The sequence below is a fragment of the Barbatula barbatula genome (genome assembly GCF_947034865.1).
Source record: "Barbatula barbatula genome assembly, chromosome: 7".
Taxonomy (NCBI): domain Eukaryota; kingdom Metazoa; phylum Chordata; class Actinopteri; order Cypriniformes; family Nemacheilidae; genus Barbatula; species Barbatula barbatula.
In genome coordinates this window covers 25438189-25464500 of record NC_136770.1, presented here as the reverse complement: position 1 = coordinate 25464500, position 26312 = coordinate 25438189, and the positions used below count along the sequence as shown (strand labels likewise).

At 42.3% G+C, this 26312-nt stretch overlaps 2 protein-coding genes across 5 annotated transcripts; one reads left to right on the top strand and one right to left on the bottom strand.

The window, feature by feature from the left end:
- Positions 1-646: 646 nt before the first annotated feature.
- On the bottom strand, positions 647-21248 carry kdm6al (lysine (K)-specific demethylase 6A, like). 2 transcript variants are annotated; one of them, XM_079459947.1, is made up of 30 exons: positions 20783-21248; positions 20602-20665; positions 16999-17107; positions 15904-15953; positions 15560-15618; positions 15246-15366; positions 14749-14803; positions 14263-14297; positions 13476-13569; positions 13245-13371; positions 13063-13161; positions 12242-12461; positions 11813-11947; positions 10144-10278; positions 9991-10065; positions 9809-9916; positions 9415-9711; positions 8416-9119; positions 6619-6748; positions 6396-6501; positions 5475-5680; positions 5336-5397; positions 5181-5252; positions 4732-4880; positions 4540-4654; positions 4080-4267; positions 2808-2949; positions 2553-2679; positions 2302-2472; positions 649-1652 (listed from the first exon to the last, which is right to left on the bottom strand). In XM_079459947.1, exons 1-30 carry the CDS (start codon positions 20923-20925, stop codon positions 1626-1628), a joined length of 4125 nt encoding a protein of 1374 aa, XP_079316073.1. In that variant the 5' UTR covers positions 20926-21248; the 3' UTR covers positions 649-1625. The 2 variants fall into 2 exon arrangements, with proteins under 2 accessions (XP_079316074.1, XP_079316073.1); XM_079459948.1 differs by lacking the exon at positions 11813-11947 and having other exon boundaries at positions 647-1652.
- Positions 21249-21826: 578 nt separating this feature from the next.
- LOC306896198 (FUN14 domain-containing protein 1-like) lies at positions 21827-24031 on the top strand. 3 transcript variants are annotated; one of them, XM_079459974.1, is made up of 5 exons: positions 21827-21907; positions 22322-22505; positions 22941-23016; positions 23106-23234; positions 23533-24031. In XM_079459974.1, the coding sequence occupies exons 1-5, from the start codon at positions 21880-21882 to the stop codon at positions 23608-23610; spliced, it is 495 nt and encodes a 164-aa protein (XP_079316100.1). In that variant the 5' UTR covers positions 21827-21879; the 3' UTR covers positions 23611-24031. The 3 variants fall into 3 exon arrangements, with proteins under 3 accessions (XP_079316100.1, XP_079316102.1, XP_079316101.1); XM_079459976.1 differs by having other exon boundaries at positions 21861-21907; positions 22349-22505; XM_079459975.1 differs by lacking the exon at positions 21827-21907 and having other exon boundaries at positions 22174-22505.
- The last annotated feature ends 2281 nt before the right edge of the window (positions 24032-26312 follow it).

Here is a 26312-nt window from a genome sequence, read left to right as displayed (position 1 = left end):
GTTACATGCCAATAGATCATATATCCCTTTTAAATAAATGTATTTAAAATATATTCATTTTCACGTTTTGGTTGGACTTTGAGAGCTAAAAGGCTGTGGCTTTCCAAATGTTAAAAGAGATGGAAACGGCCTGTCCTGAAAGGCTATTTGAAATTATCAGCTAAACTACCCTTAAACTTACCCGGGTATGTCACATAACCATCTTTCTGGAATATTCCCCTGGACAAGTGTTTGCAGCACCGAGGGTCTCATCCCCTGTGAACACACACAAGCGCACGCACACACCCCACACATGTATGATTCATTATTTCTGTGGGGACAGTCCATAGGCTTAATGAGTTGTATACTGTATATTTTATCCCATTAACCCCTAAACATGAAGGTCGTTAAAATACTTTTTGCATTTTTAGATTTTCAAAAATAATCAATTTATAAGCTTACGTGCGCGTGAGGAACTCAATTTTGGTCCCCACCATGAGCTAGTTTCAATTCAGGTTTAGGTCCCCACTAATATATAAAATCCAAGTCCACACTTTACATTAAAGCGTCTGTGCCAAGTGCATACATGCGAGGGGAAACGTACGCAAAACCTTCACGAAGAGTGACAGAGAGACACAAGCTTCATATTCAAAAGTGAAACACAAAACTGTTGACAACTTGTTTAATAACTCATAAAACATTCTTGAAACAATATGATAGTTTCTGTACAATGCTTACTAAGCAGTTTAATTCTATATAGAAAATGCAGGAGTAGTTTAAATGACTAATCTCCTTCCAATTTAATGGCAGGTACTCTGGGAAAAATAACAGCATTCCATCCACAAAGATCTTCAAGCAATAAATATGTATTTTATAAATAGTGTAAATATACATTGGGATTAGAAACAAAAATGACGGGGAAAAACAATCACGATTTCAACTTGATTCCTTATTCTATGTGCAACTCATTTCTCTTTGTGACTTGGCTGTAAATGTAGTTTTTTCACAATTTTTCTTTTTTTACCTAAGAAACAAAAGTATCAAACATGGTTTCAAAACAAAGACTGGTAAAACATAAAAGCAGTAAAAAATTATATCACCTAATTCTTCACATTACAAATATTTTTTGAGTTTTATTTTTTGTAGATTTTGCCATCCAAGGTCGTCGTAAAATGGCTATAGCTACCGTAGAAAAAGCTCGGCTTGCGCTCCTGCCTGTGATGGTGAAGCCCAGACAGAAGACAGTTTTTAACTGTCAAAACGTTACAAAATACAAAAAGAAGTCAGTAGTCTTCAAGCGACGACGCCATTTGTAAGAGACAATATGTACAAAACAATTCATTTTCTCCCCAGTTTTTCTGCTTCATTTCCCTGGTGATGCAGAGGTGAGCCGTCCGTCAGGAGGAGGAGGTGCGCGGCGGCGTGTGCTGCGTTCACCCTCTACCGTCGCCCCCTGCAGGCCGCATCGACACACTGCACATTATAAACGGGTTGCATAGACACACAGCCACTTCAGTCGTCAGTCCAGAGCGTTAGCTATGGTCACCAGCCACACGAGACGCTGCCGTGACTGTCCTGAATATCAGAAATGGTCCGTTTATAGAGTTCCTGTAATGCGATATAATCCACACATACAGCGTTTAATGTCAAGATGAAGAATGCAGTGGAGGGGCCTAGAAAACACCAGAGAGACAGACAGAAATCTTGAACAAAGAGCTCTCTTTGATTTGTCATGCAAACACAACACATGTCAGGTTTAGCCCATAAAGATAGCAATGATGTGCACACTACTGTGTAGTACACACTACTGAACACTTACTAATTTATTCATATTTTTCCACATTTTAGAACAATAGCAAGCTCATCACAACTATAGAATTACACAAAGGGATCTGTGAGGATTATGCTTCGACTATAAAATCTAAACAAAAGATAAAACCGTTTTAACAATTTAGCATCTTCAGTGTAGTCAACTTTGGCCTACAATGTTCTCTTGCTATATTCATCCCAAGATGCTTTTTAAACCATATTAAAGGAATAATTCCCATCTATTCTGTGCTCTGACTAAATAATGTAAAAGAGCAGCCACGCAAAGTCCTTTTTATTCAAAAAAATGGCATGAGTTTATAAAAAAAAAATTTTTGTGTATAGAACTAATTTCAGAAATGAACGCAACCGCTTCAGATGAAAACTTCGTACTACGATGTCAATTTTCTTTAAAAGAACACGAGAAAACGGCACACAGAGTAAACGAAACGCTGAACACATCTCTTGGCTGAAAACGTTGAAAGGCAATCAGCACCAAACAAAGATGGGACTCACCAATGAGAACTGGTCATAAATCTGCATGAGATCTTCCAACTTGTTCAGTTCTAACACAACAAAACCATCCAGATCGCTGCTGCCTTTCCGCGCACAGTCCTGACAGTGGACGACGTAAGACTTTCTGGAGTAGCTGTCGCTCGACACGAAGAGAAGATTGAACACTTCCACCTGAAATCAAGAGCGCCACGTTATCTCTTCACTTTATAATAACTAACTGAATCAGAAGAGTGACCGAAGTTAGGACGCACCTCACAGATGGTGCAGTAATGGGCCGGTTCATCTCGACTTCTTCTGTGCCAAATCCTCTCCTTCCCAGCGGCCACCAGTGCCTCTTTTATGGCTTGACACTGTTTAAGCGTCCGGAGCAAACAGAACCTGTTTATCAGGACAGTCATTAAACATCTGATCAGAGACGTCAGGCGCATGGCTCCAGATGATCAGAAAAAAGAACGACGAAAACAACAACAAACACGTGACATTACATTACAGAGAGAAACACTCACTTGATCATCTCAAATAACTTCAGGTCAGACACTTTAATGTTCCTCGCCATGTTCCAAGACAGATGCACCATGGGAACCATAGATTTGACACTTTGGAGTTTGTTCCACTCGTAGCGTTCCACAGCGAGCTTGTACTGATAAGCTGAAACCGTCACAAATCAACAGTAAATGCATCAGGACAGATGATTATCACAGAGGTCGCATTAACCCAACATTCTCCCGTCATTGACAGATTTTTTTTTACCAGTGGCGAAAAAATATGAAGGCCGTCCGTCACTGACGGATTACAATGAGGGCAATTTGTAATTCCCCTTTATTTGAAATTGGTAGCATCCAATCATTTCCTTTCATCAGAACCTGATGGTGAGTGACCGGAGGAAAGGACTCATGTTTCCCATTCAATTACCCATAAACGCCTCGCCCATTCAGGATAACCCACGTGGGATCAGTGGAGACTCGAGGTTCAACAAGGCATTAGACTGTGACGGCTCACCACCGCCAAACATGCTAATTAGCACGTAACATCACCTTGAACCACACTGACGGGTAAAAATAGATGATGACGGATTTTTTACAAGCCTGTCCGTTAGGGCTGCTCCATTAGGATACAAATCATAATTACGATTATTTTGGCCAATATTGAGATCCCGATTATTTAACACGATTACTCATAAACCATTTTTTATTTTAGTTTCAAATATTAAAAAAGAAAGTTGTATTTTTCGGTTCTATTCAGAGTTTAAAAGCAAAGAAATAGCACTGCTGAACCACTGTAAATGCGGCACAATAATCGTTTGTTTTTGTAATCGATGAAGGGTAAAAGTGACGATAACAATCAATTGCACAGCCCTTCTGTTCGTCATGAAAAAGTCTAGCGCAACCTCTGTTATCACCAGTCTTCTAATGAAGCCAGGGCTGGGTATCGAGAACTCCAATCTACATTGGATTTGATTCAGTGAATGTCAAGTGAACAACACAATTGATGGTTGTTTCTTCAAAGTTACAAAAAAAAATTAAAAGTCCCAAAGCTGGACATTAAACGCTCTTGAATTTTAGGTCAAAATGAAAACACAAACTCTCCATTTAAAATCTGGAAACCACAGCTACTACATGGAAGCTGTAATCCTGTGAAGAGTTTACTGAGGTGGGTGGGCTTTAGTTTCATCACACTGACTGTCAGTAGTAGATCATCTTTACAATCAGTTCACTTTCTATCAGGATTGACTGTACAGGTGTTTGTGTGTAGAAGTGCATCTCTGTTGAATGACAAACCTGTAAGTGGGCCAACATTCCAGGAGATATTATTGCACCAGCCGATGGCCTGGACCCAGTGGATTGTTCCTGTGTTCAGCCAGACCAGATCTCCAGGCCGCTGGATGAAACGGTACACCGGCACGTTAGCCTCGTACAAATCTTCCAGATTCGGCCACCACGAACCCTTCAGAAAGTTGATGTTGTTCCTGAAAAACATTGTCAGAGAAAAACATTATAATCTTGACAGTTTCACACGATAGAAGCTTGATTTTCCCACACCTTTGGACAGAAATCCTGTATCATAGGATAATGATGTAGCGGATTTACAGGATAAAGATTTTTAAAATCATGTCGACAAATTAAAACCGAGCAGCTGTAGAACTACAGCAAAAAACTTGAATTCACTACAAGACATTATATGCATGACTTCTCAAGGCATGTTAATAATCATTTGAAGCTCACGATTAGCATTACATACTTCTCACAGAATCCACTCATGACGCCCCAGTACGGCTCGGGAACGGCGAACCACTCGCAGTCACCCGGACCGATGTTTATGTTTACTGCACAGAAATTGTTGTGTTCCTGGTGACCTAAAAAAGACCGAACAGAAACTTCAGCAAGAGGTTTCAACTGCAAGCCAATAATGTTAACTTAGAAGACCACTGACCTGGAGTTCTGCTGCCGGGCACTTTCATGAAGAGCTGCACCGTGTTCATTCCCAGAATGCTGTAACCCACGTGACTCAACAAGTTACCTGCAGACACCATCCGCGCAAATGCAGGCAGCTTACTCAACTCTTGCAGCTGCAGTTTCCACCTGCAGGAAAACAACCGCAAATCTGTGTTCATGCTGCTGGATTCACTTTAACACATGTGCCAGCAAATAATACGTCCCCCATCTCAGTGGGTAAACAGTCTTGGCCTACAGGGTAATATTGCTGCCAGCCATATCGTCTCTGGATATTTACAGAATCTAATGCCAATGTTTTACGTTACACTATCAATCATGTGCTACGCATCGTTTCCTTCATGTCAGGATTCTCCCATCCACCTACATTCACAATGTTAATAAAGCTCCAGAAGTGAGATTTTAACAAACAAAGAGACAGTGACCTACTTTTTTTCATCGGAGACGTCAATGTTGGTGCCAAACTTAATCTGTTTGAAGGGACCTCTTCTTCTAGAAACACTTAAACGTATTGAAAGACGAGCGTTAAACATTACAGAACGGCACAAAGAAACCCAAGAGGAAAGAATCTGAGTGAGACTCACGGTTCTGATGAGGTCATCTCACAGTCTGAATGTTCCTTCTGGCCTTTCTTCTCGTTCTCTTCCTGAAACACAAACACATTCACTGACTTGCGTGTTCGGCACTATGGTGAAGACGTCAACACAAATTCTCGCTCCGTACCCGCAGAGACTCTTGAAAAGAAGCAGCCTGGTACTGCGCGTATTTGGCGATGGTGGTGTACGAGCGGCTGCTCTCACAGCGCCACTGTTTCCTCGTGCCGCTGGCGTCCCAGTTCTCATCGGCCGGCTGACACAGCTGCGTCCTCACCTCCACCAGGTGCTCTGGATTCGCCTCTACCAGAGTTTTTGTGGAGAACAGGCCCAGATCTGCCCAGAGTCATAAAAACCAACAAAAAACATCAGAACATAAAACAAATGGCTTATGAGTTCCTTCAGAGGTCTGACTGGACGAACACTTTTGTATCATCTCTTTAGCTAAACCAGTGGTTCTTCAACTGGGGGCCTCAAGATGGCTCCAGGGTGGACACAGAGTTTGTAGTTTAATATGAAATATTGAAATCTAACAAAGAATTTATGCAATCAAACATCAGAAAAATAAGACCACCAACCAAACGTATTGAGGTTCCAGCATTGTACGATACATTTCTTTTGGTTTAATTGGTTTAATAAAAATTCTAAGTTTAAGAATATACGTTTTTATTTGGGGGCCACAAAGCGATGTACTCTACACAAAGGGGACCTTACAACGAAAGATTGAGAACCACTGGGCTAAACTGTCTGTGACCTGTAAATCACTCATCCAAAGCAGTCAAACATCACTGAACTCTTTCACGTTCTACATTTAGCAGACGCTTTCATCCAAAGTGACTTACAGAGAATTCAGCGAGCAATAAGCGATATGTCATAAAAGAGCAATAGTACGATAGATACAAAGATACTAGATTCAACGAAAGCCAGAACAACACCTGTGGAGAGAAGAGGGTTAGTGTACATTTTCTCTTTCATTTGTCTGTCAAGTTTCCACAGATGAGATGAGTTTTAAAAAGTTTTTTGAAGGCTGTGAGAGTTCTAAACTTCTTACCGAGTTTGAGAGCTCCTGCCAGGCCACGTATGACCGTGACGGGGTTTGACAGGTTTGTGCAGAACTGGTGCAGCGGAGGGAAGAAGGCATCCCTCTTGTTCTCCAGCTGAAAACAACATCACAAACACTAACTTTAGAACAACACTTACCTTCGGCCAATAAGAGTGATCGGAATCATCTGCACACGTTTAGGTTTGACGTGCCCCGTAAGCGATGTACTCACATAGATGCTCGGCGTGGGTGGATTCAGTTTGTCTTTAGGCAGAGTGGGTGAAGGAGGAGGAGGGAGGCGTGGCGGTGGGCATTTGTTTAACAGGATTCTGCTACTCGACAGCCCATTCTTCCCAAGAATCCTAGGAGGATGACGTGTGTTATTACAAACAGGCTCAAGTCACAGATTAGCAGGCGTCACTTGTACGTGTGAAACACTATAACATTACTCAAGGGCCTGTTTAGGGTTAGGGTATACCACAAAAGAAAACTTGTTTTCTGTTTATACTACTGGGATCTGGGATCAGTGTGACCCAACAATGGATATTAAAATAACATATCATTAATGTAAAGATTAGAAGTAAACTCAGAAAATGATGTGTTTTGGGAGATATGAAATACTTTTGTACCTATAGGGTTAGAAAATTCCTCAACTATACCATTAGCTTGAGTGAACACACTTCCTGTGTCCTTGTAAACTAAATCGCAAAAAACTAAACCGATGATATTTTAAAAAGAAAAAATTGACAAAAGTTTTCTGTGACGGTAAGGTTCATGGGAAGGGAACAACCGTATCAAGCCCATTTTTTTCATGTGAATATAAATATGAAATGTAGACATGTCACAAAATCTTATTCCACTGAGATAAAGGGAAGCATTTCTTTTAACTAAGGAAAACTTGATTTGACCTCAAGGAGAGGTTGAGGGTTAAGAGAGATGTGGCTGGACATGCTGTGATATTATCACAACAGAATCTAATCTTTGGTTACATCGCAAACCGATGTCAAGTTAACAGAAAGCACTTGCAGTGAAGGAAAAAAGTATTTGATCTCCTGCTGATTTTGTATGTATGCCCACTGACAAAGAAATGATCAGTCTGTAATTCTAATGGTAGGGTTATTTCAACAGCGAGAAACAGAAAAGCAACAAAAGATTCCAGTAAAACGCCTTTCAAAAAAGTTATTAACCAATTTGCATTTTAATGAGTGAAATAAGAATTTGACCCCTTTGCAAAACATGACTAAGTACTGAGGTTAGACGTTTCTTGTAGTTTATCATCAGGTTTGCACACATCTCAGGAGTGCTCAGAACTGGATTCTTTCACCCAGTCCTCCTCTGAATCATTCAGATGTTCAGGGGGACACTTCAGACGGGCCTGTACATGTGCTTCATTGAGCAGAGGGACCTTCCGGGCACTGCAGGATTTCAGTCCTTGACGGCGTAGTGTTACCGATTGTTTTCTTTGTGACTGTGGTCCCAGCTACCTTGAGATCATTGACAAGATCTTCCCGTGTAGTTCTGGGCTGATTCCTCACCGTTCTCATGATCATTGACACTCCACAAGGCGAGACCTTGCATGGATCCCAAGACTCCGAGAGACTGACAGTTGTTTTGCGTTTCTTCCATTTGCAAATAATTGCAGCAACTCTTGTCACCTTCTCACCAAGCTCCTTGACGATAGTCTTGTAGCCCATTCCAGCCTTGTGTAGGTGTACAATCTTGTCCCTGACATCCTTGGACAGCTCTTTGGTCTTGGCCATGGTATTTGTACAGGTACAAACTGAGATTAGCACCACTCCCTTTAAGAGAATCCTTCTAATCTCATTTTCTTACCTGTATAAGAGACACCACTGTATAAAAGACATAACTCTTTTTTTTAATGCATTGTTCTGGATTTTTTGTCTCTCATTGTTGTAATAACCCTACCATTAGAATCATAGATCATTTCAATTGTCAGTGGGCAAACATACAAAATCAATAGGGGATCAAATACTCCCCCTCACTGTATGTACCGGTGGACTACACTCACCTGCAGGCCTTCAGGACGTCTGCAGATGTCGGGTATATGGACACGGTAGATGACGAATGAGGGGGTTTGTGAGGTCGGGCCGCTTTAACGGTGAGCTCAGGTGGCTCCACTTTCACCGGGCTCCGAGAGTCTTCTGAACAAACTCCACCGCTTCCATTCACCGTAACATGGGCAGAGAGACCGGCCACAGCGGATCTCGGCTTGTTGAGGCCGACCGTGGGCTCAGTGGAGCGGGGTGAGGGGGACGCGGTGGACAACGCAGAGATGGGCGAAGAAGCGTCCGAACCACCTGGGGCTGTCAGTGATGAGCCCGCAGCAAGACTCTCTTTGCCTCCGAGGAGAGCGGAGGCTTGCGGATTGTCTGTGGAATGGGCCGCCGGCGAACCGGACGTGGAAGGGGCCATGCGGCCTGGACTGTGGTGGTTGGCGGCAGTGGAACCGTTGTCCGGCAGGGCGGCGCTCTCTTTGGTCAGGGGGGTGCCGGTTGGCGCACCTGAGGTAGCCGTGTGCGAAGAGGAAGAAGCGGGTAACACCACAGAGGAAGGGGATGACAGATGATTGACAGCTGGCTCTGAGGGATTGCAGGGGGTCTTGGCGGAATGTCCGACCTGATTGTGAGGGCCACCATCGGCCGAAGCACTGGAAGAGAGAGTCCGGTCTCCATTAGGACCCGCCCAATGCGAAACTGGACCTTTCTGAAGCCCCTGCCGATGAGAAAGGCCAAACGCTTTTCGTAAAGCAATATGTCTGAGAAACTCAACACACAATATAAATCTAGTCAAGTGAACAGGCGAGTCTGATGAATATGTTGTTGATAGGGGTGTAACGGTACATGTATTCTTACCAAAATGTCACAGGGAACAATCCAAATGAAGTCATCATTGCTATGCCCTACTCCCTGCCTTTCGAAGGGAGTAGGGCTTAGGAATGATGACCTCATTTGGAATTTTCCCTGTGACAGCTCGGTACGAATGCACCCCTAGTTGTTGATATGTTCACCTGAGTGGAGTTGAGGTGCTGACTCTTCCACGGCTCTCTCAGGCTTGTGCAGTTGTGAGGTAGTGCAGTGGGGTGCAGGTAAGGCACGTCTCCGTTAGCTCTGGCTCCTGCCACGTGATTATTGCAGACCGAAGGGGGTCGGGGGCCGGGTGGAGCGGGACCGTTGGTCAGTGGCTGAGCACTGCAGGGTGGTCGCACGGCCGGGCTGCGATGAGCCGGGTTAGCAGGCAGTGAGGAATTGACTGACGGCCCATTGGGGACGACGGGCCGTATCTGCCCAGAAGAGTTTTGCCTCATCTGTGAGTGAAAGCAAAGCATTTCTCTTGACATCTAATTGAAGAGTCCAGACACACAGTGCAGAGCGGATATGATGCTCAGACAGAACATGATTTACCTGCTGCTGGTGCAGATTCATGGCTGACAGCTGCGCTTCCATCTGCTCCAGAACCTGCAGCTGAGGGGCCTTCAGAGTTGCCCGGTTCTCCCGCAACTGCTCAAGCAACTGAAACATCAGACGTGTTTACCAGTGCCTGCTCAATAATCAGGAAAGAGATCAGATGAAGGAAATGCACTCACCTGAAGCTTCTGAGACGACAGGTACCAGTTTGGAGTTTGTGGCTGTGCTGGACTGTTGGTCCAGGAGTCTGACATCTAAGAAAGACAAGAGAGATCATCATCATCACATCTAACGCCAGTGACATCATGAACTTCGGGACCCTCAAAACAAACCTTAGCAGGGCTGGCCGTCCTTTTCTTCTTGGCCGGGTTGGACTGATCCTCACCCTGATCCAGACTCGAGTGAGGGGGCAGTGACTGACCAGAGCCATGAGACCCCCCCGATGACCCAGTGTGAGGTTTACACGCCTGTGAGAGGGAGAGAGAGACACAGAGAAGTTTAAACACAATGTCAATGAAAGGCAAGAACACAGTCAAGTGCAGTTACAGGAACAGGGCACACCGAACAGAGAAAACGGATTACAGATATGGAAAGCATATTTTTTATTCTACAGATTAAAACTCCAGTATTCAAAACCTGTAAACAGTAAGTTCAACTCAGTTCAACATGTAACGGTGATCCATGGATAATAAAAAGAAGTGAATCCTTCATCCATGAATGAACAATCTGAAGAGACTGTGCTAACAAACTGTGTTCAATCAGAAAGCCATGAAGCTAAAGATGATGAAATTCACATCTGTCATTTCAACACTGTCAAGAGACGACCCAGCAGATGGCGTTTTTACCTCACTCATGAACATGTCCAATCACTGAAAAAAGACACAAGCTTACCTCCTCTATATCAATAGTGTGGTTTCAACACATCACACAGAGTTCTACACATCGCCTGCTAAACACTTTCAGAACAACACATTTTTAATGAACGCAAAACCTTGTCAGATACAAACGTATCATGGTTACAAAAAAAGAAACATGGTACTTCTAGACTGAATGGTGTAAAGGTGCATGGGTTAACATCAGGATCAAATATTAATTTATTTGTGGATTATTTTTTATTTTGATGTATGCAAGTCGCTTTGGATAAAAGCGTCTGCCAAATGCCTAAATGTAAATGTTTCACCATATGCGTCTGTGGACTCACTAACCCAACCACATTAGGAGTCTTGCAATGTTTTAATAAATGTAAACTTAAACCTGCAACAAGAGCACAGCGTCTGAACATGAACCCTCCCACCCAAAAATGCAACAATACAAAAGATGTGCAAACAAACAAACATTTATTATGAGTGAGAACATCAGAATCAATGGGAGAAACTAATTGAAACATTTCTCATTGTACTGTGACATTGATGAACACACACACACAAAACAGCATCCGTGTATGACTTCTGCAGTACTAACTACACACACACGCACGCGCCTGGGTGAAAAAAGACAACCACTTTATAAATAATAATAATAATTTACTCAAAACCAGCATCTATCATTTCATCCCCTGATGAACAGTGCTGTCAATCAAGCTCACTTCATACAGTAAATGTAAAGCCTCTTTCATTGCGTGGCAAAAGAGCAGCTTGTGACTCTTGTACAGCAACATCAGGGTGAACGCAAAAGGACATTTTTGACCCAGGCGTATGAGCGTCTAGAGCTACGGACGGCCACGCAGAGAAACCACGCTACTGATCAGAGCCGCAGCGTCCAGACTGAAACACTTGAACCCTTTCAAGCAGGAGTTATGATAACCTCAGTCTAGAGAGATTTTTTTGGTCACGTCTATCTGAACACACCATGACGCTGTAGTGAGCTCTATGTGTGAAAGGGTGAAATGACACCAGGCCGAGCAGGAGCGTGGTTACACCAGTGTGTGTGTGTGTGTGTGTGTGTGTGTGTGTGTGTGTAGGGGGCATTTCTAGGGGTGTCTGTGTGTCTATCTGGTCTCACCTGCTGGGCCGTGCTCTGGACACCCTGTCTGGACGTGAGCTCTGCTGGGATTGGGAGACTCCACGCTTCCTCAATACTAGGAAGCATTTTACTTTTACTCTGTAGACTATTGTGTTGAAGGTTACACAACTGAGCCTAGGACGAAAACGCGTGAAAAACACATTTAACAGCCATCTGAGGTGGTGCGGTTCATCTATAGCACACGACTGCCATGTCAAGGGTCAAAGGTCAAGGTGGCCGCAATTGTATTATTTCAGCTGAAATCAATAATACTCACTTGACTCACTCATACAAACCAAGAATGAAGAATACGACACAAATGAACTGAACACATTGAGAACAAATGTAGTGAGACCCATACACAATGTGAAAGCCTCAGGAGGCCTGAGGCACGGCACTGAGACCAGGAGCGCATCTGCTCACGCTTACCTGCAGGTATTTGATGCGGGTGGCGAGTGCCGCAGGGTTGGTGCAGGTTTTGCTGCGCGTGGCGTTGATGTAGCACTTGATGGCATCATGGGGCTGGTTGCAGGACTCGTACAGCGTGCCCAGATCCATCCAGGCGGCGGCGTGACTTTGATCCAGCTGGACGGCGCAGATGTAAGCCTGCAGTGCATCCATTGGCTGATTCTGCTGCTGGTACAACACGCTATGAGACAAGTGCGAGTACACTGTTACTAACGCAAACCAACATGTCTATCATGAAGCGTCACAGTACAGACGCGTGGCAAGATTTCATTTGTATTAGACAAAGGTCGGTTTCACATTTAGTTCCATTGCTAACAGAAATGAGATATACAGCTCTCAGCTTGGAGCGCTTCAGTCATGCTCGTCAGAAAAGTGAGAAAAACACACACATTTTTATAGAGGACTTGGTACGATAGCGTTCATATCAGCAGCGAAGCGTAGTTCACATGAACCCCATCCCAGGCCTCCATTTTTTAAACTAAGTCTGGTTCAATTCGCGGGTACGCACCCGGGTTCAGAAGACAGCGTTCACATCACCCAAACCAATCGAAACTCTGACGTTAATCGAACCCGGGTGCGCACCAAAAGTGCCAATGTAAAACGGCCCCAATATCACCACGACCGCTATGAGCAGGAATAAGGAAAGCAGAGCGGTCAAGTCAAGTTGACTTTATTTTTATAGCGCTTTTTACAATTTTCATTGTTACAAAGCCGCTGTACAAGAAAACATTGACAGCTGTTTTCAGTGCTGTCACAAATAGAAGAAAATGACATGCACTCACCCGATAGAGCACCAGGTGTCAGCACTGGCCTCTGATTTGTCAATGGACTGTCTGTACGAGATGAAGGCGTCCTGGACCTTCCCAATACTGGCGTAACACCTTCACCAAGAGCAGAAAACTCAACGTTAGCCATAGACCAACACACCACGTCTGGAGAGAGCATTCACATGCATGAAACTCACCTGCCCAGAAAATACCAGGACTGGCCCGAGTTTGGATCCGCTTCCAGGGATTTCTGGAGACACTGGATGGCGTAACTGTCTTTATTAGCTTTATCACCTAACTGCTCGACCGTATGATGCATCCAGCCTGATACACACACAGACATCAAGAGAGAGACACATCTGTAACTGTATCGAGTGAAATATTCCAGAATTGCGTGTCAGTGGTTGAGTCAGGGGTTCAGATCTTACCCAGCTGTTGTAAGGTAGCAGCCTTCAGCTGCGCAGGTAAAGTCTCTGTCTGTAAGAGACTCTCGTATGCCTCTTTAGCCGTACGGTATCGCTTCTGTAACAGCAACCAAACCACACAAAATATTCAGGTAGCCAGGCTAAAACGTGCGTCAAGATTTCATCTACAGACAATAGTCGCATACGACACCACTTCTGACAGAGGTTTTCATGACAGGTGTACAGCACACACATCAACTGAGCCAAATATTATTATAGGATAATTCAATGTAAGTCCCTTTGGAAAAAAGCGTCTGTCAAGTGACTAAATGTAAATACTTCAGACACGTTGCATAGTGACAAATAAGAAAAATCCTTTTAATATCAAATGTGTGCTTTAAAAACGATTTCTTTTGAAAGAGGTTTCTTTTAGGTGAGGTTCTTTTAAAGGAATAATGCACCAAAATATCAACCTTCTGTCATGATTACTCTCCCCAAATCTGTACGGTTACAATTCTGTGTACATTTCTTTTCTCTGCTAATCACAGAAAGATATTTGGAAAAATGTAAATCTTTTCAGTTCTGGGACATCGTTGACTACCATAGTAGGACAAATTGAAATGGTGGTCTAAAAAGTGAGCAATTTAGGAAAGCTAATTTTTCTAGCCAAATAATGAAAGGCTAAAGTCACTCAAAAAGCGTAGATCATGATGCACGTTTAACATGAGGTGGTGCAGTGATACTAAAAACAAGCTCCTGGTTAAAGGAAGTGGATGGGCTGGTCAGATATATAACATGAAAGAGGACTCACCTGAATCTCATATAAATGTGCGATGTGAAACTGAACTACAAACAGAGAAACAGAGAAGAGATTAACAACACAAGATCCTTTACATCTCATCAGCAGTCTCTGCTGTTTCCACGGCAACACTCACAGCTCATACAGACCGGTCATGCTCAACATTGTGTGTGTTGCTTTCTGTGTTCTGTCATTGGCTCATAAGGGCCTAAAGGTGACATAAAAGGACGAATGTTTTGCTGTTCAATTAATAACAAATATAATCCTTTTTAGTAATCCCAAGCTCTAGAATATTTGATTGGCCCCCAAACATTATTGTGGACAATACAGAGGGCCTTGACATCAGTGCACCAGATGAGCAGGTGAAATCATGTGACTGAATGTTGAGAAAAGTGACATCTCATTGACCTTCAGCCTGTCAGACACACTCGTGTTTCCTCTCCCATCACTGAAGGTGTGTGTGTGTGTGTGTGTGTGTGTGTGTGTACGCACACTTACTCTCAGCTTTGGACAAAGTGCAGTGGTTGGTGTCTATGAGCGCCAGTTGAAAGTGCTACAGACACAGAAAACAAAAAAAGTTCTTCATCATCATACTGAAACACATCCAATGCTCTCTTTTAACCCTTCTGCAGAACGCGATATCAACAAACCTTTACAAACACTGAAAACAGTCACGTTTTCGGCTAGGATAGCGTCAGGTGTTTAAAAATGCTTTGTTGGACACACAGCCTTCAACATTTAATGTTAGATCAAACATAACCAAGATACAGAAGATATGCCAGAAGCACAATCTATAAACTTGCTCTTGCTCTCCTGAGGTTTGTGATGACATCACTTCCTGTCTCTCCAAAGGCACATGCTCAGCAGAGCCTTCCAACAAGCACTCAATCCTCCAGCTACAGAGCATGATGTGAGACCGCTCTCTGTCATATATGACATCACGTATCCTACCCATTGACTGCAGAGAGAAAGTCCCTGATGCTCTCGAGCCGTACCTTTAAGCTGGACTCATAGTCTGTGTTGACTTTGAACATGAGTCCGAGGCGCAGATGAATCTCTTTAGCTCGAGCGAAGCTGGGGTCGATGTACAGCACCTCTTGAAAGGCCTTGATCGCCCTGATGACAAACAAACATCCTTTGAGTACATGATCTATAGTGACAATCACCAACAGCTATTGACCAATCACAATCAAGGACCACCTGTTTAAAACAAACCACATTAAGACCACGTTTTCTGATCTACAGTAGATTATAAAATACTCCTTCATTCTTACTGGATGTGTATCATGTGCTAACTGTGTGTACTCACCATTGAAATGCACTGTAATGAAAGTAAACCATACCGAGGCCGTATAAAAAGGAAGCATTCTATAAAAGATGGAAGATTTACATGTTTACACGCAGTCACACACAAACACTCGTGTCTCATACTGATCTGATACAGCTGTAAACAGAGTCAAATGCAAACATCTCATTTCATTTGATATGGTGGCTGTTCTGTGACAGATTTATATGAAATGGAAAACCACCTGAAACCGTCAATGAGGTGATGTGAAAACCACTCAACTTTCTCTCTTTCACACACACTCAGAAGATTAACCACTAAACTCTAACAGACAAAACACAAGTCATGTAGTATGTGTAAAGTCTCACCTTCCAGTAGTCTGATTGTAAACTGTAGTACCGCTGGTACGCTGATAATGCTGCCACACAAACAAAACACAGTTACACACACATATCAAAATCAGTCGTTAGCTTTTTCCATGAGTTTAGCACCTGATACACACAACCCAAGATGATATATTTGTTATTTGATTACTGTGACTGTTTACCATCAGGAAAACTACGGCTGTACAATTAATCGAAACACTAATCAGGATTCCAAATACATAATCGCAGAAATCCTCAAATTCAGCTGCGCTCATTTCTATACAGAATACAGTGGACAATCAGAGAATGAATATGCTAATATGTCCTGTAGCCATATTCCTTTTGGATTTCTCATTAAGAACAGTACTCCCATAAATACTTGTCATTTATATTATAATATTTATTTTTGGATGTTTATAGAAACAATATGACATGCAGCTGTTTCCCGGAAAGTAATGAACGTTTCTTCCCAGTTGCCATCAGAACTTTCAATACATAAATTGCACTAAAGGCAATGGCCATTGTAAAATAAAAATATATTATTTCAGCCATGTCATTCAACTTCAGCTACTTTACTTTATTCCAATCACCCTTTGTGTGCATCATCACTTTCAAAACATTTTAAACATTGAGTATCAGGATTCTAAATCCACAAAATAGCAGATCAATGTGCAATACGGATTTATTTATTATGGTACACTATACAAATCCAAGTCTATTTATCGTCTGTGATGACATGTTTTTGTGTTTTGAACCCGGTCAGGAATAGTGCTCCAATTTAGGGTTAGACGCTTAATATGCAATGACAATAAAGGCTTTCTAGTCTATTCAAAAACATTTCAAAGCTTCAATGTAAAATATATTAATAGACAATAATAATCACAATATTGAGTCAAGTCAACTTTATGTATATAGCGCTTTTTACGATTTTCATTAAAGCAGCTGTACAAGAAACGTATTAACTACTATCAAAACATGGTTTTTATTGAGGTGAATAATCAACACATATGATTTTTTTCATAATCGTGCAGCCCTAAAGAAAGATTCCCCTGATCTAATATGCATGTATAAGTTGTGCAATAGAAAGAGTTTCAGCACCTTTAGGATATTCCTCCAGCAAGAGATTGAAGTGACCCAGCTGACAGAAGAGTTCTGGATCTACTTTTCCTTCAGATTTCAGGATGACAGATTCATAGCAGCGAACGGCCTGAGAGACGACAAAACACCACACGCAGTGCCCATCAACACACAAACGTCACAGTTGTGCAAACACATTGAATAATTCTTGTCTCATGCGTGCTTCAAAATACAGCCAATAATCATTCAGCACACAGAGATGCTCTTTAACATGAGTGTGTGGTGCGAGACGTCACGATTATAAATCAGGATTTAAGCATTTCATTGAAAGTGACAGCTGCTTACGGTGTATTCCCAGTTCTGGCACAGCAAAAACACCAAATAGTCGGTGGCCAATAGTGGAAGGACCTATGATAACGTTCCAGCTAGGGCTGTCCCCTAAAAGTCGACTATTCGTTTTCCATTTGAAATTTGTCAATTGTCGCAGCTTGTCATTTCACACGCGTACGCACCACTTTAGTCACAATACACAGCCGCTCGCTCTAACCTTCGTTTGGCAGATGTGTTAAGCACATGCGCTCCATCCCTTCCATGTCTCTGACATCAGTGCGCTTCTGAAGACAGCCGCATCGGCTTCATTGTTTTCCTGACAATGCGGACAAACTTGGGTTCCTGAGACATTCTAAACTGCTAAATGTGCCTTCATCCATCAAGATCAAATTCAGTATACATTTTAATTAAGCATATCATGTAAAAGCTGAAGAGCCGCCCTAGAATGTGACAGAAAGTGCACCAGAAAAAAGATCACAGGACAGCGCTTTGCATTCGTGTTCCAGGCTTCTGCTTTTCTTTACATAATATACTGAACAATTAGTGTTTTAGAAGGTAGCAGAAACACAAGTTTGTCAGTTTTGTCGAGAATACTGCGTGCGCTCGCTCCATGTCCTCCGTGATATCGGTGAGGTCGTCTTTAGGAAGAAGTGCACTGATGACGCAGACACTTAAATCGAAGGAAAAAGTGATGCGAGTTAAGAGAATGGTCCATAATGTTGTAGTGTTTAGTTACTTGCTTTATATTTCATTTATATAGTGTTTTCGATGTATATATTTTGTGTTCTGACCTCAGAGTTTTCTTTCGGTGTTAAGGCCGTTGTCTTGATTATTTCCACTGATATTTTTTTCTTTTAGGTAGTTCAGTTCACTGTATTTTTATTTATTGTTTATTTACTATTCATTTTTCTACGTGTGAAATTGTGTAATTTGCTACAATTTCGTTTTTGAAGCAAATACTTGATTTTCAAAACGAATTGCATTATCCGTGTGCTTGAGCACTTCACTCATACTTTAAAGGCTCATTAAAATGGTTTTGAATATCTCTGTAATACAGAATGAACCACGTTTCTCATCCATGAAGTTTTAACCATCATCTTATGTCCCCATTCCATATTGAAATATTATAATGAATATCATAAACGTGCGAACAGTCAAGCAATGGCCGAAATGAACGACTACAAAAATCTCTAGTCGGGGCAGTCCTAATTCCAGCTATATAAATAAATAAATAGAATTAACCAGAAAAACTGTCAGATGATGAACTCCAGCACATGACGCACCCTGGACAGTGTGAATAAGTCAGCAGCTGTTAAGCATGTCTGCTAATCGTGGCTGATTTGACCTGTGAGTGCTTGTTTCATTCATGTGGATCACTGAATTTAACCACAGACGATAGAAGTCAACAGCACACTGAAAACAGCAGCATTGCATACATAGCTGTATTGTTGGTTTCAGGTGATTTTGTGTTCTCAAACTGACACATAAATCACATGATTCTATAAAGACACAACGACACTATGATGGGGTTTGTGTTATAACTTCGGGCCTGTAACCGGCTGAATTACCTGCATCTTAATTCTGCACTTCTGAACTGATGAAGAACCCAAACAGCCCTCAAAGACACAGAACCAAACACTTGACTCATGTTATCAATAACATTGCAAACATGCTACTGATGAAGGGGGGAGGCCTTGAAGTTGAAGATTGAACTTATAAAAGTATTCGTTTGCTGACTGAAAGGCATAAATGAACGCTCACATTAACTCCACAAACCAAGAGTTTCACACAGCGATAGCCTTCTCTTCCTCAAAGAGACTGATGCCATGTACACAACGTCTTCCTTTCAGCAAACATATCAGAATGAATATTCACACGCAAACGTCACCTTGAGATCATTAGTAAGTGACTCCAATACAACTGTGTGATTCATAACATTAGACGACCCTTTACAACAACTCCATTCATTCATTATTAAAAGCATAAACAACAAATAACACACATTAGCCACTGAAACATTACGATACACATATGAGCATCATTGTTGTTTATAAGAAGATAATGACATATAAAGTGTTTATAACATGCTGCCTCGATGTCTCTGCTGACGATAGATGAAGTTTGAGAGCGAAGACACCTTTTGTCTTGTATGGAGTGAATATATGTGTATGGATCTTGTTAGGAATCTTCCTTCTGACCTGACTGTGACGTCAGAGTGAAAGTGGCCTGGTGTGCAAATGAAGTCACAGAAACACGTGACATGTGTGCAGTGGGTTTCTAACACTGTGGTGTTTACAATCCTCACTGCAACACAGGACTGAGGCTTTGTTCACTCTCTAGTGTTCACTCTCTAGTGTTCACTACAGGCCAACAGCAACTGCAGCCCTGCATGACTCGAACACAGCCGGGACCGATGTCGCGTGCATGCGTGCTGCACATTCTGCAGCTTTATTCGCTTCTCTTTCTGCATTATAACACGCTCTCTCAACCCTCCCCACCCCGCCATCTTGGGCCGACCCAAGCAGCCATTACCACCGCACACAACCCGACGAATGTGCGCTACACTCCACATTATTTCCCCGACTGGAGGCGACTTGTGTAACGTTACGAATGGCCGGTTTGCACGAGCACATGTGTGTGTGTGTGTGTGTGTGTGTTTGTGTGTGTGATAAACTGTGAAGGTTTGTTCGTCTCGGTTACTGAAGGAAGTAAAGCAAATACACGACTGACAACTGAAGCCAGTGCAGATGATATCAAACGACAATCATAACGGCGGTACAGACGCGTCGCTTCACGCAACACACGCAGGCCTGGATGACGGAATATCTACACTGATGACAAACCACACACACACACACAACCCGAGGCTAGCAGACACTAACTCACTGTTAGCTCGTTTAAAGCGTTAAAGTCAAGCGAACAGCTGCGATGAGACGCGTTTAGACGCCACTGACAGCCAATCACACACACACACACACAACTGCTTACAAGTGAATAAAGTTAAAGGTGTGGTGACGTTTGTAGTGATCTCTACACTGTCGCAGAAATCACACGCGCACAAATCAACATTACGTGCAAATGAAGGTTTTGACCGGAGCACATATCAAGTCGTTAGCTGAGCGCTTAGCAGCGCCGCGTCGCGCACGTCAAACGCGCCTCTCACACCCTAACCGTGCAGACCACAGACCGCTTCAAGTAACGTTACTGACGACTGAATGCGATGTCGTTTAGTGCGGTGCATGCGTGTGTTATAAAGCGGCGGCGCGGTGCGTGGATTTACACGCATGTCTTTACCTTTCTGAGCAGGGCCTTCATACTGGCGCCATCTTCATGAAGCCGCTGAAATCCGAACAGAGAGCTGCGAACACACACACACACACAGCGCTCCGGATCAACAAAAACACTTCTCGCATGCACAAACATACTAAAGCAAAACGCCACGCGTACGCGGTCTCCGTTAAGCGACGTTCCCGACCTGTCGATGCGGGCCAGAGTGTCACTCTCCTGCGCGCTCAGCCGCGGCGCGTCCTCCTCGGGTTCACTCGCTTTTCCCGCCGCCATTTTCTTCTCCTCATCACCAGCAGCAGCGACGGCGAGCGACACTCGGCACGATTTCATGGAATCGCGCCGTCAAACCGAGAGACGTCGAGCACGGTGCGTCCAACAGCCACGACAAATATAAACTTTTCCCAGTAAAAACGCACTTCGGGTTGAAACCCCCCGTAAGATGTGCGTTAGCCCTCCAGCGGGTCGTCTTGTCACATTTTGAGGAATGAAACGCGCGACGTAGTAAGCAGACGTGAGTTGCGAACCGTGCACATTTAAAAATGTCAGTGTATTAAAATAAAGTCAAACTTGAGTCCGACTGCAGATTAAAGTTGTTGTAATTGTGTCACACAGGCGAACCCACGCCGTCGCCTTCGACACGCCCTCTTTGGGCTGAGCAGCCAATGGCTACCGAGAAGGGAGTCACGTCACTGTCCTTGTCCTAAACTGTTGTGGTCCGGTCCTTTCGGTCATTTTATTTACTGAAACATGTTTGAATCTGACACGAAAGCTTCTCGCCTTTATTCAACTGCAAACGCACAGAAATATCAATAAAGGGGTTTTCACTATTAGTTTCCCATAAATACCGGATCTCAAGTTACTCATTTACGTTGTTATGAAATGCAAATAGTAAAGGTGTGGTTTCTATAAACTGGGAACATTTCAGGGAGTCGTGGTTTAGTTCTGATTGTCCGGAATTCTTCAGGCAACACATTCCGAAAATGTAAAATTGTATATAAATCAAAGTACAAGTTTAGGATAAAAGGTTTGCTAACCTGTAGAATAAATGCACGCTACACTACATGCACACGTTTCATAAAGCAGAGATGGAGCCGAAGACACATGTGTTAAAATGAGCCATTAAAGCTTTAGGCTGCAAACATGAGAAATATACAATAAAGACTCGTCTGCAGGTGAAAATGCGTTATGAATAAGAATTTAATGTTTTAAACATTGACGTGGCTGTATAGGCGGCGCGTGTACTTACGGCTGTCAACGTCACGTGACGTCACACATGTAACCAAAATGGCGGAAAAACAACAACACGGAAAAGGTAATTGAGCTCGTGTCACACATATGCTTGAAAAACACTTCGAGTTGTCACGGTCTCTTAAAAAACATGACACCGAGTTTAAAGTGCAGTGATTTTCTCTAGTTACAGTAATGACGATGATGATATTTTCATATGACAGCTTCTTATTGACGCAAGTAGACTGCTGAGAATGAAGGCTGCGCAACTGGTACGCCATTATTTGATACATAATAGAGCCAACATATGCAAATGTTATGTTCATGTGGATGAAATATAACTCAGATATCTGCTTTTGTTCTGCTCTTGCGGTTTTAAAAACAAAGACACAACAAGCGAAATACTGTAACAGTTTTGTAATCAGCATGATATACTGTAGTTTTTCACTGTGGTAAAGCCCAGCAGATCCACACGTCATGAACGTTTTTATATTTACAGTATTGTGTGACTTGTTTAACCACACAGCCCAGGGTGAAGACGACGACACATACGAGATCTTGGATCTGACGACGTATGCACACAGTCAACAGTGGTGGAGCACAGTGTTTGGAAACAGTTCTGGACCCATTGCTGAGAAGTATGCTGTTGCCACTCAGATTATGATGGGTGGCGTCACGGGTTGGTATGTATTTGTTTACTGTACATCTAGTAATCCTGCATATGAACTTTTAGAGAATGTGGAGCTGACATCACGCCCTAGGTGGCATGTTACAGTGGCGCCGCCATCTTTGGAGAATCATATTCCACCGCTGTTATTATTTTGATTTGTACAGTTTCTTGTTTCGTTTGATATATGCCGATCAAATCGAAAGTGAGAGAACCAGGGGATTTTACTGAACGACTTATCATGGTTATATTTCCTAATAAAACACTGCATTGAACGCACTAACAGCTGTCCTCCCAAGATGGCACAATTTTTCACAGCTGTGTTAAAGATCTCAAATGACTGAGTTTACTCCAACAGATGACGCCGAAATAACGGTGTGCTCATTCCTCTTGTTTGACTGGTTGTATTTGAATATCTCTCTCTTTCTTTGTTCAATGTACTCACGGGTAGGTGTGCAGGATATCTGTTTCAGCGGCTGGGAAAAGTCACAGCTACAGCTGTAGGAGGAGGATTTCTGTTGCTGCAGGTATGAACTACATCACAATATCTTGTATTTAGGAGGCTTGTATTCATGATGAAACGGTCTAATCAGTTGAAGATGTTTTGGTCCCAAAGATAGCCAATCACAGCGGCTACGTCCAAGTTAACTGGAAGAAAGTTGAGAAGGACGTTAATAAAGCAAAGAGGCATCTGAAGAAAAAAGCCAATAAAGCAGCTCCTGAGATCAACACATTTATTGAGGAGGTAAAGACAACTCTCCTATTTATCATTATTATGACCACTTTTCTGATTAAAGCATATTTGAAATGAGTAATAATCTACGATCTGTTAGCATCACATTTGTGCAGAAGACAACTTTCATATTATAAGAACTTTCAGTCCAGTATTTTGATCAGATTGAACGTAAAGAAAACAACATTGTATTTGGTTAATATAGTTCAACACCATATTGTAAAGGATAGTAAAATAACAGTTTATTGTTAAATTTCACTCTTTGTCTCTGTAGCAGGCTTTTGATAAAAACTCCACATATATTTTTCAGGCTACTGAATTTTTGAAGAAAAACCTTGTTATTTCCAGTGGATTTGTTGGTGGATTCTTCCTGGGCCTTGCTTCTTGAGTTTGTTCAAACGCCCTGTGGTTCCTGGAGTTATTCTACACACTCATGCCAGTTCACAGAAGACTTCTTCACTCACTTGAGTGTTTTCAGTGGGTTTGATGGCAGAAAGTGAATATGACGGAGAGATTTTGCCCGGACGGGTCTAATCGTACACATTCACTTACATTCAACACTGAAGCTTCAGAGGAATAAATATTTACTATCTGTCAAAACACAAACAGGCCAGGCCGTAAATCTGTTTGTCAAGTTTAATTTGTTCTTGAAGTCACTGGTACTCTTATGGCCTTAATTGCACTTTAAATTTTTTGTGGAATGTTAGAGGAGTTTATTGTTTCAAGTTGCTTTGAATAGACACGCAAACAAACAAACCCTGTAATTTCAAAGTATAAAGATTGGGAATAAAATGTTATTTTGAAATATCTGTTTCTTTTGATCATTATGTCATTTTGTAGACTGTTGTTTCACTTAAACTTGAAAACGGTATATTATGCTCAGTCCTTAATTCTATAAAGTTGTTAATAGATTTTTTCTTCAAGTGTAATGTTATTAATGCAATATTGCTCAAGTAGTAGTCATATTGAATTTATACAGCAGTTTAGCGGCACAAGCGTGCAGATAAACCAGACACAACGTCAGAGTGTTGTAATGCTTTGTTACCCGGATAGTACCCGTCTAATCCAAGAAAACAGAAGAGTTTGAAGGTGAAAGGTCTACATACCACACAGGTAACACACTACTCTCATAAATGAGGGTTTTACTCGTTAGCATTACAAAATAAAAGAAATCAAATTATAACAAGATTATAAATTGAGCATTTGTCATCCAGTGCTTCTGCGCCAGACCACACAGCGAGAGGTAGAGAGGGGTGTGACCAGTCTCTTAAAGAGCACACTGCACAATAATGTCTTGTATGCAAAAACACAATTTTGGTCATTCAATCCCTTCTGTTTTAAAAGAAATGGGGAACTACTGTCTTCTGCCACTAGTTACAGCCCAGCATAACAGTTAAACAAACCTCTGTTACTATTTCCAAACCGTCATTAAGGCAGTGGCGAAGTTATTAGTGAGAAGAAAGAGAATTAAAAAGAGAGACTGTAAAAGGCAACTCACCCAGAGTGCGTTATTCCCTTTGCACTACGGTACGGTTCCCGTTGTTTTTAAAGGTCCAGTGTGCAATTCTTTGGAGAATCTATTGACAGAAATGCAAAACTAATATACATAACTATGTTTTCAGAGGTGTATAATGTGCAACCTCACCGCTAGATGGTCGTAAACATGGGTCTCGAGACCCTCGCGTCCGCCGCTGTAACTTTACACACAATTTCTGAGCGCTGTCAGTTCCCCTAGAGTAGTGGTCACCAACCCTGCTTCAGCACACCTGTCTGTAATTATCAAGCAAACTTGAACACCTAGATTAGATAGTTGACGTGCGTTTGATTGAGGTCAGAGCTGAAATCTACAGGATGGTCAATCTCCAGGGGCAGGGTTGGTGACCACTGCTCTAGAGACGTTGACAAACGTGTCTGTGTTTGACTGTCAGTTCATAAATCCAACTAGCATAATGGCGGAATGATTCAAACTGTAAAGAGGTTCCCGTGGTAGAGTATGGCACGGCTCAGAAAGATTTGAGAATCAGAACGAACTGTCGTATAATAACTTTCACCACACTGAACACGAAGAACGTAGCCACAGTTCACAAAAAACGTCTATTCAGTCATGTCCAACTTTAGGACCAATTCAAATAGTTGAGGTTAAACTTTCATAAGCTGCATCACACTGAAGTGGCGCACTTTTCTGAGGAACAACAGAGCTTGAGGTGAGGCATTTAAAGGTCCAGTCAGTGAAACATGGTGACAAGGTTGCGAATTGAATTGCCTCCCTTTCAAAGCGCTTCCACGGCTGACGGAACATGGCGAATTACATGCAAGAGGACCCGCAGTGTATGTAGATTTTTTGAAATTCTAAGGTAGCTACTAAAAACATAACGCTTCATTTTTTGAGCTCTTTATACACCTCGGAAGGCATAGCTATGTACAGTACATTGTTGCATTTCTATCAATAGATCATCCCAAAAATTACACGCTGGACCTTAAACGTTTACGTTACCAAAAATTGTGTTGTCTAAACCAGTGGTTCTCAAACTTTTTTAGCTTTAGACCTCAGGTACAAAAACAGACTAGCGTTTGCATGAAGAGGATATCCATCAGCACTCGAATCAGTTTGATAAAATTTGACCATCTGTAATAGGCTAATAGTTCGTGGTTTATGTATAACAAGTAACACAATGGGTAACCAACTATAAAGTAATATGTTAAGACTGTTCTTTTTTGTTGTAAATGCGCGTTTGGATAGACCTCAAAAATGCATGTGCGCACAATGTTTGTATACATTACCACCTCCGAGGATAGTTGGGGTCTCCAGTCACTGGCACTTATATTGGGGGTTGCAGGCTGAAAATCTGGGAATCACCCAAACAATGTGAGACCAATTTAGTTAATGCATTACACAACTAATGCAACACTGAAGAGCACCACAGGTGATGGGAAATGTATTTTAAATAACTTAAACCCTACGGGGTGGTTTCCCAGACAGGGATCAGCCAAACCAGGACTAGGCTTTTAGTTAAATTAGGATATTGAAGACCATTTTAAAAACACATTACTGGTGTACATCTTGACAAAACGCATTAAGATCCGTGTCAA

Excerpts from the sequence above, each read along its gene's own strand:
- kdm6al (XM_079459947.1), bottom strand. The coding sequence starts at position 20,925 with ATGAAATCGTGCCGAGTGTCGCTCGCCGTCGCTGCTGCTGGTGATGAG. Across the intron at positions 15,619-15,903 it reads TACAATCAGACTACTGGAAG|AATGCTTCCTTTTTATACGG; the intron begins GTGAGACTTTAC and ends CATCTTTTATAG. Across the intron at positions 4,881-5,180 it reads GACGTCTCCGATGAAAAAAA|GTGGAAACTGCAGCTGCAAG; the intron begins GTAGGTCACTGT and ends GTTTTCCTGCAG.
- LOC306896198 (XM_079459974.1), top strand. The coding sequence starts at position 21,880 with ATGGCGGAAAAACAACAACACGGAAAAG. Across the intron at positions 21,908-22,321 it reads AAAACAACAACACGGAAAAG|TATTGTGTGACTTGTTTAAC; the intron begins GTAATTGAGCTC and ends TTATATTTACAG. Across the intron at positions 23,235-23,532 it reads TCAACACATTTATTGAGGAG|GCTACTGAATTTTTGAAGAA; the intron begins GTAAAGACAACT and ends TATATTTTTCAG.